At 49.1% G+C, this 20,759-nt stretch overlaps 1 protein-coding gene across 2 annotated transcripts in view; it reads right to left on the reverse strand.

Annotated features, from left to right (window-relative positions):
* Window positions 1–20,759, reverse strand: part of TCF7L1 (transcription factor 7 like 1) — a 94,424-nt gene that overhangs the window by 20,819 nt on the left and 52,846 nt on the right. For both annotated transcript variants that reach the window (XM_054019345.1, XM_054019344.1), the window contains exon 4: window positions 2,395–2,478. In XM_054019345.1, coding sequence (XP_053875320.1) covers window positions 2,395–2,478 — 84 coding nt within the window. The remainder of the gene's footprint in view (window positions 1–2,394; window positions 2,479–20,759) is intronic.

The raw sequence follows: 20,759 nt of genomic DNA on the forward strand, positions 1-20,759 counted from the left end.
AGCCCATCCTCTACTGCACATGCGTCGTATGTAGTTTTCAAGGGGGCATCTCTGTTCAATCTAAAGCAATTCTTTTCAGCCTCATCCTGCTCTATCTCACAGGAGATCTACGTCCAGGCCAAGTTCTCAGGTTTCAGGCGTAACCCTTCCCCTGTAGCCTGCAGAGAAGTGTGACGTTAGTCAATCTCCTAGAACTCAACACGCCTCGAGGGATTTTACTCAAATGTACAAGAATGAAAAATTCACTCTGGGCAGCGGCCAACCCTTTGCAAAGCTCACAGCGAATGGGAACCGGGGGTTATAACGAAAGCAGTTTTTGCAACCTTAGCGATAGAGGATGGAATAAATAAGGGCTGGCAGGGGATGAGGATGAGAAAAGGATCAGAGCAAACACTGCGTGGGATGGGGGGAAGCTGACTGAAATACCAGAGTATCTAATCCCTTGTGCGCACTGAGGTTTCCAGTGACAGGTTTTGAATCATGGACTCTTACAGCACAGAGAGAACCAAACAGCCTCAGGCACCAGGTGAGTCTGTCCAGCTGCAGGATTGAAACAATGGAGATGGGTATTTCTGTATTCCCTCTCAGCTCCCTCCCTAAGAAAATTATTTTGAACACTCCTTAAAAGGTCACCCGCAAAGGAAAAAATTAACTAGGGCTTGGGTCCTTTTTAACTCTTTTACAATGGTTATAGAATGCCTGAAACATTTCTTTTTTTCCTGATTGCTTTTTACATTGGAAATACAAGTCTTGTCTGCCCTGGAAGACTCAATGGCCACTGGAGAATTAGTGAAATTGCGACCTCGCAGAAGAAAGGAAACTGGAAGCCGACCAATTGAGAGGCATTAGGAAATACCCATCTCATTTGCCTTTGGAGAATCCAACCCTTAGTCCAAGGGATCATGGCCTCAACCCTGCAGTTGCATTTCAGGTAGGCCCATTAAAACTCTTTTAAAACTTTGTTTTTGTTAACCTCTTTGTTCCAATGCTTAATGAACAATTTAGGAGGAAAAAACATCTTTGTTAATTTCAGAACCCCTGGCTTTCAACGAACAGGTGAGAGTTCACAAGAAAGATCTGATGCCTCACAACAAAATTCTCCAGCAAAACTGGGAGAGACGAAATCCGGTACAATGCCGAGTGTACCAAACCCTCCCAGGCCTCTTCCTGCAGCATAATCAAGAATAATTACAAAAAATTCCTTTGCAGCCACTAACAGTGATTAGTATATTTGGCCTGGGCTTGGCAGCTACCAACATGGAGGGACAGACACACAGAACGGGAGCCTTGCTAAGTGCTGGGAGACGCCACAGAAAAGACTGTCTGGGAATGCAGTTTATTCCACTCCACCCCAAACATGAGCACACGGGAATCCATCCGCCCACTATCCCCATGGGTCTAGGGACCACTGAGGGACCCGAGACCTTAGGCCAAAATGCTCATAACTCGGATGCCTGAAGTTAAGACGCCTTGAACTCATGCACTACTTCAGCACCAGCATAAAACTGGCTTGATTCTCAAGGGCTTGGAGCACATACAGCCTCCATTAAAGGCAGTGGGAATTGTGCTCTCGTGGACTCTGAAAACCAGGCCTCTTATTTAGGAGCTAATTTTAGGCCCACAGATTGAAAAATGTCATTCTTAATGTGTCATTGCAACCCTTCATCTGCCTTTATTTGTGACCCAGGCTTATCACCTGATACCGCACCAGGTATAGGCACCCACAGAAATCTCTTCTTTCTCCTCTTCTGTTGTCTGCAGTCTCATAGCCAGTTTGGTCCCAGGATATAAGAGAGATAAGGTGGGTGAGGCCATATCTTTTATTGTACCAACTTCTGCTGGTGAAAGAGACAAGCTTTCGAGCTTCACAGAGCAGAAGAGATAAGAGAGATTACCTCACTTGCCTTGTCTCTCCTTTTCTCTTGTCACTCAGAATTGATGCTAACATTTTCACTTCCTGTTTGACATATTCACAGATTCTAAGACCAGAAGGGACCTTCAGACGGTCATCTGATCTGACCTCCCGTACATCACAGGTCAAAGAATGTCACCCAGTGATCCTGGCATCCAACCCAAGAACTCCTGGCTGAACGAGAGCACATCCTATAGAAAGAGATTCCACATCCCTAGGTTATTGTTCCACTGGTTAATTACCCTCACGGAAAACTTTGCTCTTTATGATGTGGTTTCCGGAAGGTGTTTATGGTCTGGGGGATATAACGAGACACACCAAACTGGGGGAGAGCGTTGGGTGGAGATTCTGCCTGTGATTTGTGCCTGGTCAGGTGGACCAGGTGCAGCTACAGGAAGAAAAAGCAAGCTGTGCATGCAGGGAACCCTCTAGCCAAAGCTGTGCAGGTAGGTTAGTGTACAATCAAGCAGAGAAGCACTTACTAAGTGTGCGGGCGATGGAGATCTGCTGTCTTTCAGCGTAGCACCAGCCGGAACGTCAAGAAGCGGCCACTTCATCTGCAGGTACTGGAAGAAACCCAGATTAAAAGGATGAAACAACAACAACGCTGTGAGGAAAGGGGACTCCCCTAAGCCCAGCTGCTTTCACAAGAGGGATTTGTGGGGCATGTCAGAAGTTTGGTATTTAAAACAATTCTGATACCGCAGGGCCTGTGCCTCGGCTCTGGTCAGTCACTTCCAAGGTCAGTGGAGGGTTACAATAATATAGTAATGCCAAACTATAGTCACACAACAGCCAGCTTTAACCACAGCAGGCCTTGAGGAATTGTGAGTTTGTGAGCATCTCTTAGCCAGCTCAGCTAGGAGCAGCTGGGAGGCATCAGCGTTTTGTACTAGGGTGATACATGTCTCTCACCCAAACCCTCCTCGCCCCCACCAAACAGCCCAAATCCTCCCAATCAGTGACTCAGCCACCCTGTGGAAGGTACGGAAAGGGATCATCTTTCTGCTTGTGAGCCATCTGCATGGTCCCAGCGCGGAGCGGCATGCACTTGGACATGGGAACCCTAAGCTGCACCCACACCACCTCTCCTTTGTTAATTACACAGCTTGCTCCCTTAGCACAATCTACCAGCAACAAGTTCCCCTTCTAGTTCCCCCTAGAGGATCATTCCACAACCTCCTGCTCTTAAGTAATAGGCTGTGATTAGCTAAGCGCTTGTCACCCTGGGGCCCACAGGATCTACAGGTCAAGTGTGAATCGCCCTACCAGTTATGTTCTCATGTACCATACTGGAGTCACAGGTCTCCACGCACGGTGGAGCTGTATACAACACAGACACCAATTCCCACGTCTGGGAAATTGTTTCACAATCCTCCCAACTACTCCATCTCCATTAAAGACTGATGCATTTAAGGGCAGCCTGTAAAATCTGCACACAACCCCGCTCCCTGAAAATCTGGCTGGCGACCAGAGAAGTGCAGTGGAGGGGACCCTCTGCTCAGCAGGGGCACGGCACCCTTGGCCGAGTTCTGCAGGAGGCAGTACTACGTGAAGGCTCAGGCATCCTCTGGCAGGGCTGAGCTGAGACAGGGCTGAGCGAATGGTCAGGGAGATTGTGTTCCCGTGGGATCTTGCTGCGCTGACTCCTCAAAGACACCGGCATTGTGTCTCGAGGAGTCAAGCAGAATCCTCCGCAGGACTATTTTTTTTAATCCCATTCCCACCCGCTCCCGCATTGTTTCTTGCATTTTTATCCCGCTCCGACCCACAAAGACCTTAAATCTCACAAACGAGAGAGATTCCCCCATGCTACTAAAAAACAACCCCCCCCCCCACAAAATGCTCAGTTAATACACACACACAATTTTTACCACTAAAAGAATAAAACAAATCTTGCTTAAACCATGTAAAAAACGACTTTAACTCCTGTTATAATAGACACCAAATCTCTTCCAATCCCTCGCCTAAATTTAAGTATTAAAACCCTAATTTAAAAAAAGAAAAATGGGGTTTCCAGGGGCAGAACAGGGAATAGAACCCCAATCTCCTGAGTCCCAGCCCGGTGCTCTGTCCACTAGACCACACCACCTCCAGCACAGCCAATCCCAATGTTATAAAATCATGAGTCAGCAGCAGCCCCCCATGAGATTGCCTTAAAAACCATGACATTTTAAGATAATGCATTTTAGGTTCTATTTATTTGCCTTTTTTGTTTTGGTTTTTTGAATATTAAGGTGCACTGAGGTCACATTTTCAAGCTTTTCTCACCAACCAGGAGAGCCAGAAACTTATTTCTCTTAGGAAAAAAAAACAAAAACACCTCCCAACAACCTCAAAATGGAAATTCTTATGTATTCACGTGACTCCAGAAGTTGAGGCTTTAAGAAAAACACCAGTCATCATAAGAACTGCAACATGCTTATTATGGCTGCGTCCAAGGGCCAACCCAGAGTGCGGCCCTATTGTGCTAGGTGCTGTACAAACACAAAGTAGTAGACGAGAGTTAGCAACACAGAGTTTTTATGAATGGACATGGGCTGTTCACCAGTGTTCCCTGAAGTAGTCACTATTCTGGCTGTGAGTTGTCACCTAGCTCTCATAGCAGCCCCCAGCGAGAGGACTTGAGAGCCAAAACTATTTCCGGGATCACTTCCAAGTCCTAATAATAATTGCTGTTTGTGATGCTGCTGCTTGACCCTCTCCCGCCCAGGGCTCTGGGGACTGATGGCAGCTGCCACTCTGCTGTGGCAGGCGTCCAGCTGTTCTGGGCGGGTGTTCTGCCAAGCACCGAAGACTGCAGCATGACAGGCGCTTGTGGCCTGAGTGTACAGGAGCAAACTACGGACTGTGTGTCTGGCGGAGCATCTGCTGGGCCAGCATTACCAACAGCAGGGTCAGTGCCGCCATGCCCCGCGTGGATTGGAGAAACACTGCCCTGCATGTTCTCCCGGCTGATGCCCTCCCTCGCTCTCTCTGGGTTTGCGGCCTCCAAGAGAAGGCAGCGTGCCATGGCCTGCCTCAACCATGGGCCGGTCCTCCAAGCACAGCCTGAAAGATCCTCACTCACTTCAGCTGGTCTTAGGTGCCTGTGGTTTTCTCACCTGTCACACGGCTCCGGCTCTCCCTGCAAAGCAGGCTCTCTCCTGACATGCCTGACCAAGTAAACCTCCATGAGCCTAGGAAGCAGGCTCCCTGCACAAACAACCCTGTGATCAATCTGCCTCTAGCAAGAAGGGCTAGGCTGATCGCTCACAAGGCCATCTGAACCATCGAGCTTACCCTCTGGAATGGGCTCTGGCATTCCCCACTTGTTTGGTTTAGCTGATAGAATCCAGCTTGTCCCAGGGACGGCAGGGGAAGAGATTAGGGAAGAATAGATCATAAATCCAAGTGCTCAGCCAAGGTCTCCTCCTTTCGGTGCAGATAACACTTCATTTCCAAGGAGGAGGATGGCCCAATGGTTAATGACTATCTAGGAGTTGGGAGACTCGGGTTCAAGTCTTTACTATGCCACAGACTCCCTGGGTGACCCTGGGCAAGTCACTTAATCTCTCTGTGCTTCAGTTCCCCACTGGCCCAATGGGAACAGCATTTCCCTACCTCTTGGGGGAGTTGTGAGGCTAGATCCATTAAAGGCTGTGCGGTGCTCTGATACTATGGTGACCCGACCAGATAAATACTTTAGACAGGTAGACTCTGAGTGTTGTAGCCCCAGTTTGATCTTTAACATGACCACTACACAACCCTCCACCAACAGTTTGGTGGGACGTGCACTTGAGCTGCCAACACATGGAGTACGTTCCAAGGCATTCACTCCTACACACGACACCCTGCTTTCATTGAATCATAGAATGTCAGGGTTGGAAGGGACCTCAGGAGGTCATCTAGTCCAACCCCCTGCTCAAAGCAGGACCGATCCCCAAACAGATTTTTGCCCCAGATCCCTAAATGGCCCCCTCAAGGATTAAACTCACAACCCTGGGTTTAGCAGGCCAATGCTCAAACCACCGAGCTATCCCTTCCCCCCCTTCACCTTCCTTGACACCCATACATCTCCTCCCTCCTACTCACAACCCTAGCTCCACCCATGTTGTAACAAGACAGATGTGAGCTGTCTATTGCTTTGCTCTGGTCTATACACGGGGGCTGGCGTCGGGCTGCGGCCTGTTGGTGGGACAGGGTGAGTGAGGAGAGGGAATTTGTAAGCACGTGTCATAGTGGCTGGAGAGCGAGCAGGAAGAAGGGCTTGGTTTGCTCATGCCTGGGAAATTCCTTCAGTCACAAATTGATCAGTAGTGATTTTAGGGATGTCTGCTGTGGGGGTAAGACAGCACACCTGGGGTATCGGGGAGAAGGCCTGTGTGGTTCCTGGGGGTTGCAACATGGCCAGACTGGTACGCTGGGGTGGCAGTGTAGTGTGTAGGGTGAATTGTGTCGATAGTTGGTGACTTTTCGTTGTTTTTCACCAAGCCTGGGACTAGGATGTGCCTCTGAACAGCCTTAACTGTGAGCTAACAACATTTTCTGGGCTGAATTTCCCAGTTTTTACAATAAGCACAACAGAATATCAACAGGGATGGCTACGCATGGGGACAGAGCCAGGGGTGTGGCCGTGGCCCACCCACTTGCATCCAGGCTCACCCAAATCTGAGCAGGGGTGCAGTGCTGCCACAGCAGCCTGCAGCATCCTTCGGGCCCCTGAAATCCAGGACGGAGCTCTGCGCCCACCCTTCAGAAAGCTACGCTCCGGCAGCTCTGACTGGCCGTGTTCTGAGCCACCCCATGCGCACGCTCAGCTCGGCAGGTGAAGCCCTGTGTCTGGGGGCACCAGGGCTAGGAAAAGGGCATCGGCAGAGAAGCTGAGATAGTGCAGTCTGTCATTGCCCGTCCATCCGAAAGTCGGGGCCCACCCAAACTTCCACTCCTAGCTATGCCACATTCCACATGCCACCTTCTTGCCCCGCTCCCCCATAGAGCTGCACTGCTCCTGAATGTCCCCTCCATTGCTCCATTCCTCAGCACACTCATCCCTGCAAACCTGCCAGACCCCCCCTTCCTCCTCTACAAAACATTCATCCATACATTGCTCCAGAACAGCATTTCACAGGCGAAGACGGAGGGGGAGTTGCCAGCGTGGTGAGTGGTAAGGATGTGCGGGGAGCAGCATTGCGTTGACAAAACATCCGGCTAAACTGGAGGGGAGAGCAGAATACAGCACTCTATGCTGGGTGTGGTCTGGGGAACACAAGTGGGGGATTTCGACTTGAACGTGGTGCAATAGGGAAGAAGTGCTGGGGGGCCTGGGAGAAGAAAAACACAGAGGAGTTGTGCTCTGATGAGCCACCATAGTTCTCTGTGCTGATGTTCTTACACCCCACTCCTCCACCATGATGCACCCACAAAACTGATCTCCCCCAAGTCCCAATAATCCCCTGCCACCATTCTTTCTCTCTGCTTCTGCTGCCACCTGCTGTGAGGGTGATGGCAGAAACATGGGGTCCTTAGCATGGGATTGTGTGTGCTGAGGAGGGGCTGGGGCTGGCTGTGCCTCTGCACTCAAACAGCATTCCTGCACACACAACAGCACTGTCTTGGGGAGCTTGTGATGCCCTCGGGACGGCTCAGCTGTCTGGGTGCTGGGACTCTGGTCTCTCACCCTTCCCCCAGGCTCCTGTGATGGAGCGAGTCAGCATGCACGCACCCGTGCTTTGGAAGGGCCAATTTCACAAGCTGAAAACAATTATGAGCCAAATCAGATGGGAGAAAAAAAATGTAAAGAGAAAAATGTCGGTGATAATTAGGAACTGCTCAAGAACATTTTTCTAAATGTCCCCAAAGCCATAATCCCACAATCAAGAACGCAACGATGTTTTTGTTGTTGTTGTTTTAATTGCCTGACTTAGAAGGGAAGTGAAAGCAGTAATATAAAATAAAATAAAATAAAAAAAACAATGTGTAACAAATAAAAAAAGCCAACAATGTGTGACAAAAGGGGAAGTTCATAGCAAGGAAAATAAATTGGAAACTAGGAATTGTAAAAAATTGATAAGGGAAGAAAAAGACACAAAGAGAACTGTATGGTTAGCAGAGTTAAGGACAATAAGGAGTTTTAAAAAATATATCATAAGCAAAAAGAACCGTAAAGATGGAAATGGTAGAATTGTGAATAATAATGTAAAAAAAGGAAAGAAGTGTTCAATAATATTTCTGTTTTGTATTTGGGGAAAAAATAAACCATGTATTTATATCATATGATGATATATTTTCCATTCCAACAGTAGCTAAGGACGATGTTAACAGTAGCTACTAAAGTTACACATTTTAAAATTGGTAGATTCAGGTAACTTGCATCCATGAGTTTAAAAGAGCTTCCCAAGGAGTGTTCTGGACTTTTAATAAGACTGGGAACACTGGGGAAGGTCCAGAAGACTGAAAGAGAGCTAATATTGGGCCAATATTTTCAAAGGGTAAATGTGATGATGACCTGGGTAATTATAAGCCTGTCAGCCTAATACTGATCCTAGATAAAATAATGGAGCAGCTGATATGGGACTTGATTAATAAAGAATGAAAGGAGGGGTAATATAACTAATGCCAATCAACATCGGTTTATCGAAAACAGATTATCAACTAACTTGATTTTTTTAATGAGATTACATGTTTTGTTGATAAAAGGAATAGTATTGATATAATAAACTTTTGTAAGGCATTTGACATGGTATTGCACAATATTTTGATTAAGACACTATAAAGATACAAAATCATCATGGCACACGTTAAATGGGTTAAAATTAGCTAATTGATAGGTCTCAAACGGTAACTGTAAAAGAGGACTCAAGCAAGCAGTTTTTCTAGTGGGGTTCCCTGGGGATCGGTTCTTAGCTCTATGCTATTTAACCTTTTTAATCAATGATCTGGAAGAAAACAAAATCATGACTGACAAAGTTTGCAGATAACAAAGATTGGGGGAGTGGTAAATAATGAACAGGACAGCTCACTGATGCAGAGCCATCTGGATCACTTGCTAACCTGGGCACAAACAAACAATATGCTCTTAAATACAGCCAAATGTAAACTTATACATCTAGGAACAAAGCGTGCAGGCCATATTTACAGGATGGGGGACTCTAAGCTAGGAAGCAGTAACTCAGAGACTCATGGGTCATAGTGGATAATTAGCTGCACATGAGCTCCCAGTGCAAGGTCGTGGCTAAACAGGCTATCGCGATCCTTGGATGTATAAACAGTAGGTTATTTTACCTCTCTATTTGGCACTTGGGCAACGGCTATCACAATATTGTATCCAGTTCTGGAATCCACAAGTCAAGAAGGATTTTGATAAATTGCAGAGGGTTCAAACAAGAGCCACGAGAATGACTAAAAGACCAAAAAACCTGCCTTACCGTGAGAAACTCAAGGAGCTCAATCTATTTAGCTTACCAAAGACAAGGTTAGGAGGGACTTGATCACAGTCTGCATGTATCTATCTACCTGGGGAACAGAAATGTGATAATCAAGGTCTCTTCAATCTAGTGGACAAAGGCTGATAGGAATTAACCACTGGAACATCTTAACAAGGGTTGTGGTGGATTCTCCACCACTCTCAATTTTCAAAATTGATTTTTTCTAAAATATATGCTCTAGTTCAGTGATACTCAGACCTCAGTGGTTTTAGAGCCAAATTAGCGGTCAGCATTACCCAAAAGAGCCACAGTAGTGTAAATTCATTGTTTCATTTACTATAGTATTATTGATTCATATTTAAGCAGTCTGACAAGGGAAATATTTGGTTTGTTTATATATATAATTCTCACAGCAAAATGACTGACCAAGTATTATCATTTTATCAACTACAATTGGTTAATAAAATAAGAAAAGCTTCCTGACTGGTTAATAATGAAATCCTGTTTTAATATCATGTGCTGCAAAGAACCGCAGGAGACACATTAAAGAGCCAATTGTGGATCGGAAGCCTCAGTCTGAGTGTCCCTGGTCTAGTTCAACCACAGCTATTGGCCTTGAAGCAGGAATGAAAGGAAATCCTATGGCCTGTGTTATGCAGGACACCAGACTAGACAATCACAAGAGTCCCTTCAGGCCTTGGAATCAAGGAAACGTCACTGCTCCCCCATCCACACACACACAACCCACGTCCCCACTCTGGTCACCCTGCACATCCCCATGCAACCTCCTCACACTCCAAACCCCACTGACCCCTGCTCCCCACATACCCATGCCTCCCCCCACACTATGGCCCTCACCCCATTGGCTCCCCATCACTGCCTGTGGCACCCGAGAACTAGCAACAAGTCCCACTTCTCCAGCTTTCCCCCTCAACACTCCCCCCTTACTGCTCCATTCGATGAGAGCCCCTTCTCACTCTCATTCCTTGCCAGAGACCACCTCCCCTCCTGTCTCCCCAGGGTCTCTGTGCTGAGCAGGGCAGGGGTTTGGGATTGCGGTGGAGAACAGATGTGTGACAACTACCATTTTGGCCAACACACTAGGGACTGAACTGGGAACCTCCTGAGCTTAGAGCAGAAGCTGCTACAGCTTGAACAAAGAAGCCAATTTTCCCTAACCGGGGCTGGAAGAGAATTATATCCTCTGTAGTTCAGGCACAGAGGGGGGCCTGTAACATACACTCACCAGTAAGATACAGAGGCAGCTATATAAATACATCTACTCTTCCTTGCAGAAAATCAATGGCTTACAATGAGTAAAGGGAAATCACCTCTTTTTTTCTTGTTAAACCTGAACATTTAAAAAAAAAAAAAAAAACAACCAAACACCCCTGTTTTGTCCCTGAGCTGTTCTGAACCACATTGTGTTGAGAAGCTTAGAGTTTACAGGGACTGTGCTTCTTGGGCTAGAGAACACACAAAACACCAAAATACCCAGGGGAAATGGCTAAAAGGGGCCTGGACATTTTTGGATTGGCCCTTGAAAAGAGAGTGTCTTAACTTTGGAACCTATACTCAACAACTGAAAAGTGAAACAGCAAAAGCATAAATTAAAATCCTTAAGTGCAAATCTCCTGGCAACCTTTATTACAGAGCTGCCTATTTCCGCAATGTCTCAGCACCACTGGTTTCTGTTCTCTATGCCACATACTGTTATGCTTGTCTTGCATACTTCGATATAGCTTGGAGACAAAATAAAGGTACATTGTATTGTATTTTTCAGTGGAAGGAGAAGTTCGTTTCACCCCAAGCAATTGGATGGAGCATGTCCTGTGAAATACCGGGATTTGGGAATGTGGAGTGGATGAGTTGCAGCTGTGCACTGGAATTTCCCAAACATACAAATCTTCATGATGTAAAACAGCTGGGAGGAAATCCCAGCATGCCATTCTCAGAGACAGGACAACCAATAAGCTAAATGGAAGATTAACCCTCCAGCTTCTTCCTTTGACAGGCAGCACTGCATGAAGTGCAGATGTATTGTACCATGAGCAGGTTCCACACACAAATTGCCATGACATAATGAATCTCCTAAAAAGCTCAAGCTAGCAACTGCAAACCCACAGCACGAGCAGGATCAGAAAGATCAGCTTTGCCTCCTCAAATGAGCTGCATGCATCTCTCCAACAGGTCCAATCAGACTAGAACCGAGAATAAAGTGCTGTCCTTTGTCATCCCATTGAACCCACTGTATGTGCAGCACTGCACACAGGAAAGGTGAGCCCCCGTCACCGACATACCCTCAGGTAACTCGCCCCCGTTTCCCTCATACCTCTCTATTTTTTAAGAGGGGTAAAGAGGTAAAAGGGGCCAAGTTGATATAAAGAGGCTACTTATGAAAAATCCTCCCCATTTATTTTTTGAATGATAAAAATTGCACCTTTTGCCCCCAGGGTGTAGAGACAAATATTAAAAGGCAACAATATCAACACCGTGTAAGCCCTCTTCAGCTAAACCTCACCAAATACTTGTGTCCTGCCTCCAAGAGGGAACAGACATGCCCTGAAATGGCTCAGGTCCCTTCCAATCTCCTATAAGGACCCTTTGGGTTCAGTCTAACTCTTCCTCTTCTTCCTCCTCCTCCATCGCTCTCATCTGTGGAATCCCACAAGTCTCTATGCTCTCCCCCAAGTTACACACAACCCAGAGGAAGCCATCAGGGCCTGCTGAGACAACAGGGGCTGATGATGGCTTTGGTGAAAGCGTCATCCCAGCAGGACGAGGACAATTCCCAGTTCTGCACGCTCTCCTCATCAAATGGGGTCTCCCCTTATCCCAGTTCTGTTGCTCCAGGCAGAAGGGGAGCCCTGAGCCCCTTCCCTTCACACTGGGTCCGGATGGTGGCTTAGGCAGTCTGGAGCTCCCCTTCGGAGGGCAGCCTAGGAAGCTTCCCCACAGTCCACCTTCCTCATACAGCTGCATCAGCCATGCCCCCTCACTGCTACCACTTCCTCGAAAAAACAAGGAAAACACACATCAGAAACACAGTTACCAGAGGGAATAGCGTGAATGCTATTTTTCAGTGGAAGGAGAAGTTCGTTTCACCCCAAGCAGTTGGATGGAGCATGTCCTGTGAAATACCGGGATTTGGGAATGTGGAGTGGATGAGTTGCAGCTGTGCACTGGAATTTCCCAAATTCCTGTGTCCTTCCACGCTGGAAGAGTTTAATTCCCAGAACTCAAGCACTGCCAGACCAGAGAAAGCAGAGTTAAGGGGACACTTCATACCCAACACAGCCATACCCCCTTAACTCTGCCCCCAGCAAGATGGCAATTGGAATGGGGAATATAACAGCACCTCCCCTCTTCAGCTAAACCTGCCATTGTCCCTGTGTTCAGCACAGCTCCAGCTGACATCGTTCGGTGGATCTGCGTCAGAGACCCGGCGATCCACACCTCACACTACTTGACTGGTACCGGGAGCTAATACGGGCCAGTTGCCGGGAGGATCTTCCTGAGTAGGGCGACCTACTGCTAGGAGACGGGTGATGATGGCACAGCGATCTGCGATCCTCGATCGGTCCTGTGATCGGTCCCGGGCCCTTGGAAACAGTCAGGGCTGGCCCAGAAGTTCTTGCCGGGTGGCGCATGTCTCAGAGGTTCTGCGCCAATCTACCGGCGAAGTACGCCTCGAGTCCCTCAATTGGGGACCCCTGTGCGGTGACCAAAGAGGGCTCCGCTGAGCCTGCCTCTCTAGTCCTGAGGTGTGATGGCTTCAGGCGGGCGAGCGATAGCAGGATGGTCTCTCTCGATGGGGAACGGTGCCGCTGAGGCGGGGAACACACATAGGCCCCAGCGTAGGTTTTCCACAAGACCGGGGTACCGCTGGAGCCAGTGTGGGTGGCACCGGGAGCATCAGGATCTCCTGAGCTGCTTGTAGGGCTTCAGGTATCGATGGCACCTGAAGTTGGCTGGGGCCTGCGCCGCTATCCGGAATCGCAGGCAAAGTGTGGGATGGGCTGCACCGCTCGACTTGAGCTGGGGCCTGACTTCCCAAGGGGGGCATTGAACTGCCCGGCACGGGTTGTGGCTTGCCCCCAGCCCTCTCCTGTCCCTTACGATAGGAGACCTTCCCTTCACAGTCTTTTTTGTTTTCTTGACTGGAGCCGTGCAGCGGGACCGGTGCCAGCTCACGGACGGCGCCGCTGGAGCATTGCGCATGGAGGCCGCGGTGCTCGGTGCAGAGTCAGACCCCTGCTCCGGTGCCAGAGTGAGGGCCAACTCCATTAGGAGTGCTCTTAGACGGATATTGTGCTCCTTCTTCGTCCTAGGTTTAAAGGACTTGCAGATACGGCACTGTCCCTCGCCTCAGCACCGTAGACAGCTGGTATGTGGATCGCTGATGGGCATAGGCCGTTTGCAGCAATCGCAGGCCTTAAAGCCTGAGGACCGGGGCATGCTCCATCCCCCAGCTGAGTCCCGCTCGGGACTAACCAAGCATTTGAGAACTACCACCAAGGGTAACTAAGAAATTACTAACTATATACAACTATATTACAGGTTTTCAAAGTTCGCAAGAACAGAGAACGAAACAAGGCTAGCCGAAGCGGCAGAAGTTCCAGCACCGTCACTGATGGCAAGAAGGAACTGTAGGTGGGGGGAGCCAGTGGCACCCCTTATACCATGCCCTGCGGGCGCCACTCCAGGGGGCACCACAGCCGGTCCCCTACAGATACTGCTGAGGGACAATCTTCCGGCACCGGTGCATGTGGCAAGCACACAAATAATACGGAATGGACATGAGCAAACACTCCAAGAAGAACTGGTTTGCTCTATCCTTGCACCTTAAAAGAAGAGGAGCCAGTTAGACACGGAAGAGAAGAGAGGCCCAATCCCAGACTGTATTTTCCAGGCAGCTAAAAATAATTGCATGGGAGGAAGCTAGAGGTCTGCACGCAGGCTGGACTCTCCTGTTGTCTGACAACAACCTATTTGGAGAGGTGCATGTGGGCTCTTGCAAGCTGCAGCAGGACAAAGGGGAGCTCTGTATCGGCCCTGATGAAGCAGAGAAGCAGTGGCACTATCTCAGCGCTTCGTGTTCCCCCTGGAAGAAGCTGTTTGCAAACCCACAGGCTGCATTCACATTCCTCCCTGGGTGCAGAGAGCAAACATTTTAAAATGTGCAGAGAGCGCTCTGCCAAGAGGAAAGCTCTGGAATCTGGGAGGTTCAGGATTTTTTTCTTCTCTGGGAGGAGGAGAAAAAGTTGGAAAGCATCCCATGTATTCAGCAGCTTAGGAGAAAGGAAACAGGGTTTGTGTATGTTCAGCATGGAACAGGAAGAGCGCTTATCTCATTCCTATAAAACACACAAACAGTCCAGAAGGAACCATGAGCAGAAAGTGCGGTGCTCTCCACAGCACACACTGCATGGAGGGGCTGTATGTGCTGCAGAGCTCCGAGCAGAACCCAGCCAAAACTAACAACTCCAGGGCAGACAGGAGTGGGAAAGGCACCAAGCCCCTTGCAAGGTGACAGCCAAGGGGAATAGTCCATCGGGCAGAAAGGTGTCTGGACAACAGCGAGGATATGTCATTTGGTCCCCAAGTTAGGGGACCTCCCCGGGGATGGGGATGGGAATGCCGCTCCAGCTGCCAGAGCCAATGCGTCCGCATCAACACCCTGCCCCTCACCAACCTCATCCCCAGAAACTGTGCGACTTCAGTGCTCCCAGCTCACTACACGCAGGGAGGTCAATGCTCCTCCTCCCCTGCCCCCGGACCTGTTTGGCACTCTCAGCACTCTGGCTCTGCTGGCACAATCAGCCCCCCACGACCAAAGCGTGCAACATAAAACGTTCTCACAACATCCTGCACCCCAAAGTATGCAACGTGCAAGGCAGCAACAAGACAGCACCTCCCCCGTTACACATGCACTCCTATGCCACATCCCCACGGTGACACAAACACGCAACCCGTCACCCATGTGTTCCCCGCTCCAAAATCCCCAGTGACAAACACACAACCCCAGTCACCCACACTCCCACCTACCATCCCTGCAGTGACACAAACACACAACCCCAGTTGCAAATGCTCTCCTGCCCTGAATTCCAGCAGTGACACGAATGTACAACCCTAGTCTGTGTGTCTCTCTCTCTCACACACACACACGCACGCACCCTTCTCAAATTGACATGAATTCAGGTCCCTGGTCCACAGGCACTCCTGCTCTGAATATCCTGTATTCTCCAGGAATACCCTACCCCAGGTACAGAGTCTGTTCTTCCAGCTCTGTGCCCAGAAGCAGGAGATGTGCCAGCGACAAGGCAGATCTGCACCCTGCCGATTATGCGCTCCAGCAAAGCCCCTAGGACAGGAGCACGACTTAGGGCAGGCCTGAAGACTGACCAGGCCTGCACTAGGGGGAGCACCTGCCCACACAGCCTCTGAACTGGGGAAGTCCAAATTGCCTCCTCCTGTCCAATGCAGGGATGAACCTGACCCGAAGACTTCGCCAAGCATACGCCAGCTGTACGTTCATCTGTCCTGCCAGTCACACCAGCAAGCGGCCCTCACATCTCCTGCTGCGAAATGGTCATTTTGCCATGAAAGCAGCTGGACATGCTGCTTCACTTACTTGTCTAAGTTCCATCCAGCTTTTATAGTGAGAAATCCATTCACTGGGTATTCAACTGAAGAGGTCCGGTAGGTTTGGCTGAGGCCACTAGGTCACATTTCAGAGGGTTTGTTGCAGCACAGGTAACTTACCACATGAAACTAAATCGGTTTAAGCATGATTTAAACCAGTTTAAGTGCAACCATGCAACTAGTGTAACTGGATCGATTTCAGTTACGCTGGTGCAGATTGCCCAATACAGATATGGCCCTAAGTGAGAAAGTACAGCAGCAGTGCATTCCGTGTGCTGGCCACACACAGCTGTAATGGGCCAGATTTTCTATGGCAAACACCCCGCATCCCAGACCCTTGAGAACAACAGTGAATGCCACCCATGCCCCATTGAGAACACAGCACTTTTGAAAATCCAGCCCTGTATCTCTCTCTCTCACTTGACCCACTCTAGGGCAACCAGACAGCAAGTGTGAAAAATCGGGACGGGGATGGGAGGTAATAGGAGCCTATATAAGAAAAAGACCCAAAAATCGGGACATCTGGTCACCCTAACCCACTCATTGCTGATGAACCCAGTGTCTGGCAGGGGCAGGGATCCGAGGGTGAGCCAAACTCGTTGACGCTGCCTCTGGGTAAGACAGAAGCAAGGCTAGTAGGTTGGAAGAGACAGCCTTTCGTTAAGGGTACGTGCCCAGCCTTTGCTCCTAGCACTTGCAGTCTGGGATCTGTGGATCTGCAGCGGCTGTCAGACCATCATGCAGGCGGAGGGAGCAAGGAAACCTAGCTTGAGCAAAAGCAGAGAATGCGACCACCTCTTTTGGAGGAGGGAACCTTTGCACGGTTATCCAGGTGCAGCACCTCAAACTGGCACAGACACCGGTGCTCGCCCAGAATTGTGAAGACATGAGGGAGGCATAAAGCCTCCCTTACCCCCTGCCCTTGGCAGTGCTGCACACAGTCCCCCCCAGGCACAATTTTACAATGTATAGAGAGGGAGGCTTTGCCACCAGTGGATTACGGGGGAGAGAGCGGGGCCCCCGAGAGCTGTTGTCTATAAGGGGCTTGTTGGTGAGGGATTCCTTATCCCCATTGTGAAGCCCTATGGGGAAGGACAATACAGCTGCACATTTGGGCCCTCCAGGGAGAGGCGGCCTGGGTTAAGTGGTGAATCCTTGTCCTTTATGTAGAATCAGGGCTGGGAATCTGTAACCAGATCTCACCCTGCAAAGCTCCTAAAAAGGCCAATTGTGGAGGAGGCAGGGAGCCAGAGTCGTCATCTGTACGAGGAGTATGTTTGGTATGCAGCTGGCCCCGTGACCCTGCACCAGCTCTCAGAGCAGTGACCTGCAGTACACTCTATACTCACACTAGAGTAGAAGTAGTTTCCTAAACTGCTGCTTTGATGTTCTCTCCAAACCCGAAGATCAAAGAAGCCGGGCTAGAGTGGGGAAGTCCCTGGATCTGGCTGCTGTACACATCCAATCTGTTTCAAAACATTGAGTGGTGATCTGAGTTCACTCTCCTTTACTGCAGAGTCATTTTAAAGGGAGACGCACAACACCCATCTCCCTGTGGCAGCAGTCTCACATCCCACTGGTGAGTCAGCTTTCCGCTGGCAGTGGCTACAGCCGAAACGGCCGCGAACCCACGTGCCCAGAGAAGACGTACAGAAAGCTCTCCTCGGTTCGTCATTTTCCAGCTGGTTTATTTACTGAGCTTCCCCCTCCCTTCCTTTCCCCCAGAACACTCCGATCACAAAGGGGGCTTTCTAATCTATTTGGTAAGTGGAGAAGCTGCTGGGGAATGGGGAACGGTGCCTCTAGGAAGGCCGTATAAAGGCTGCTTCTCATTTCAAACAATTTAGAAGGCCGGTGGGGGGGAGGTCGTGGGGGGAGGGGGACCTTCTCAAAATATACAAAGAGGGGGATCTAGCTAATGGTTCAGTGGCAATGTGGAAAACTGAACTCCCCCCCGAGCAAGAGACAGTGCCTCTCAGACAGACACTCACTGTACAGCCATGTGCAAAAATGAGTTAATGGCATATTGAAGCTATAAAAGTTTCAAACTAGTTACATTCCAGAGAGATTAGAACAGGCCCTGGTTGCTCGTTACCACCCCCAACGCTCCCCTCCCCAAGGGGAGGGCGCTGAATAGGATTTTAACCATTTCTCTGCTCACATGCTGTTGCACCGCACACACAGCACAATGCACCCTGCTGTCTGCGCATTAACCTGCCATTCGCCAGACAGCTTCCCCCTGGCTGGGGATTAACACTCACCAATTCAAACAACTGTCCTGTGGCCCTGCAATCCTGCTCTTGAACAATAGGATGCAGAGAACAGGCCTCAGCCCGCCCTGCACTGTAATAATCACTCTGCCATTGGCAAGCCAGGCTCTTGCAGGGAGGAAGAGCTCACTGCAAACTTGGGGTGGATGGACACGCTACAGGATTTGTTAATGCCCAATTAGGAACTTTATCGGCCGGATTTCCTGCCCCTTCCGCACACAGGAACAGTGTGAAGTCTTTATCCCAACACAAGATGCTAGACAGACTTTAGCCAGTGCCCTAAAACTAGGAACTTCTCTGGCTCTTCCACAGCGGGAACAACTTTTCAACAGAGAGATCACCTTGTGGATGTCTTACTCTCATTTGCCATTGGATAACCTCCCCGGGGCAACTGCCTAGAGAGACTTAACACTGAGAAGCATTTCATGTATTTTTAACACCTTTTAATCTATTAGCAGTTGGAAACAAGTCAGTGTCATGTGACCAGCCAACTCTCCACAGACCACCAGCAAGCACTGTTTTATACCATGCAAGCCACTCCTTCTGCCCACTTTCCTTCAGGGGCAGGGGCTGTCACCTGTCAAATTCTAGCAGAACAAACAAGCCCTTCACCAATAGCATCCATCCTGCACTACTAGCCCTGAGCCAATGGACCTTCCCTCCAAGAGTCGCTTCAAATCACGGGCCAATTCCATTGCACACCCTGCTTTTGTTCAATAAAGGCAGCCTTCCAACCATACGCCCTCCCACTCACTTGCCTGCTCCTTCCTTGTCTTTCCATTGCAGAACAGTATGGGTAGATTGAGTTACCAAGAGATCTTTGCCCTAGATGGCACCGAGGTGTTGGAGAGGCTGAGCTAATTCTCGCAGGAAAACTTTTAAGGGGCCATAACAGAAGTACAGGCAGGAGGTAGTGAGGATTCAAAATCCAAGGAACTTTAGACTAAAGATTAAATTACCGTGTCACATTTTCATACTGCGCACCCAGGCATGTAAGTGGGGGAGGGGGAGGCAGAGAATTACAGCTGGGGACGGATATGTCAACACAAAAGGAGGTTTCTTAGGAAACTTTGGTAAAATTCCATTGGGCTGTTACAAAGTGACTGGGGCTGGAAGGTGGGGGAAGGGCTTTTCCATCTAAGTCCCTCTTTTGACACACATTGCACACCAAGATCCCTGTAAACGCCCAGAACTGCTGTTTATTTTCAACGTGTATAAGGAGGAAAGTTATTACTGCTAATGATATGAATTGCGAGGATCTCCGCCTGGCATAAAGGCACTTTTTATTCCAACTCCTATCCATCTCTCCCGACAAAGCATCATCAAGACTGATGTGAGATAAACTTCCCCAGCCCTCTTTTCCACTCTGCGAGACAGAATTTTGTTTTCTTTTAACTCGGCATAAAACCTGGATGCAAAATAGCTTTCTGGACTGTATTGTCATCGAGGTACTGGAGAAAGGACCTAGTTTGCAAGGTTTGTATCATACACATAAAGCCGTAATGAGGGGAAAGATAAAGTGATGCCTCTAGTGTGACAAAGTGGGATTTTTGTAGTATTTTTTATGAAGCCGATGTGTGCCTCAATTTCCCCTCTACAGTGCATTTAGTATCCGGGGGGGAAGGGGGGGGGAGATTAAGTTTGCTCTCAGGGCAGAGTGGCAAGTTTCAGAGTAACAGCCGTGTTAGTCTGTATCCGCAAAAAGAAGAACAGGAGTACTTGTGGCACCTTAGAGACTAACAAATTTATTAGAGCATAAGCTTTCGTGGACTACAGCCCACTTCTTCGGATGAAGTGGGCTGTAGTCCACGAAAGCTTATGCTCTAATAAATTTGTTAGTCTCTAGGGCAGAGTGGGTGTCACCTCTCTGTTTGGGTGGCATGAAGAGTCATTAAGGAGGGGGCTGAAACCAACACATATCAACAAAGGGGGCCAGAGAGACAACATAAGGTCCAATGACCCATGGATTTCCCCACCTCTCAGGAGGGAAGCTGAGCAAAGACCCCAGTGTGAGAACAAAGGACTGGAGAGGTGTGAGGTGTGGGGGGTAACAGTTGGCTGCTGGAAGGAGTCGGGTCTCTCACCTGCAGGGATCTGTGAAGGTCAAACAGAGACAGAGCTTGAACAATGGGGTTCACTGCAGCCTGGCTGGGCTCTGGTCTAACACAAATGGACTTGGGCTGTTCTTTAAACTTCCTCTCTCGAGTATTAACCTGAGGACTTCCTATGCTGTGTTCCACGTGATTAATAAACCCCCTACTTTGACAACGCAGTTTGAATGTCACTGCAAATGCTGGGTGAGGTGCATTAATCCCTGAAAAGCGTACAAGTCTCCACCAGGAGTACCTCAGTTGGACTCACTGAACAGAGCTCACGGTGTGAAGCAGGAGTGCTGGAGCCCCAGAGGTTCAAACTAAAGAATCAGTGAGGCCACATGGCCTATCCTGTGCAGGAAGAGTGAGACCCTGGGGGTCTGGCACGCTGAAGGAGTTCCTCCTAGAGGCTGTTCCAAAGCTGGGGCGTAGC

Source organism: Malaclemys terrapin, chromosome 2 (assembly GCF_027887155.1).
Source record: "Malaclemys terrapin pileata isolate rMalTer1 chromosome 2, rMalTer1.hap1, whole genome shotgun sequence".
Taxonomy (NCBI): domain Eukaryota; kingdom Metazoa; phylum Chordata; order Testudines; family Emydidae; genus Malaclemys; species Malaclemys terrapin.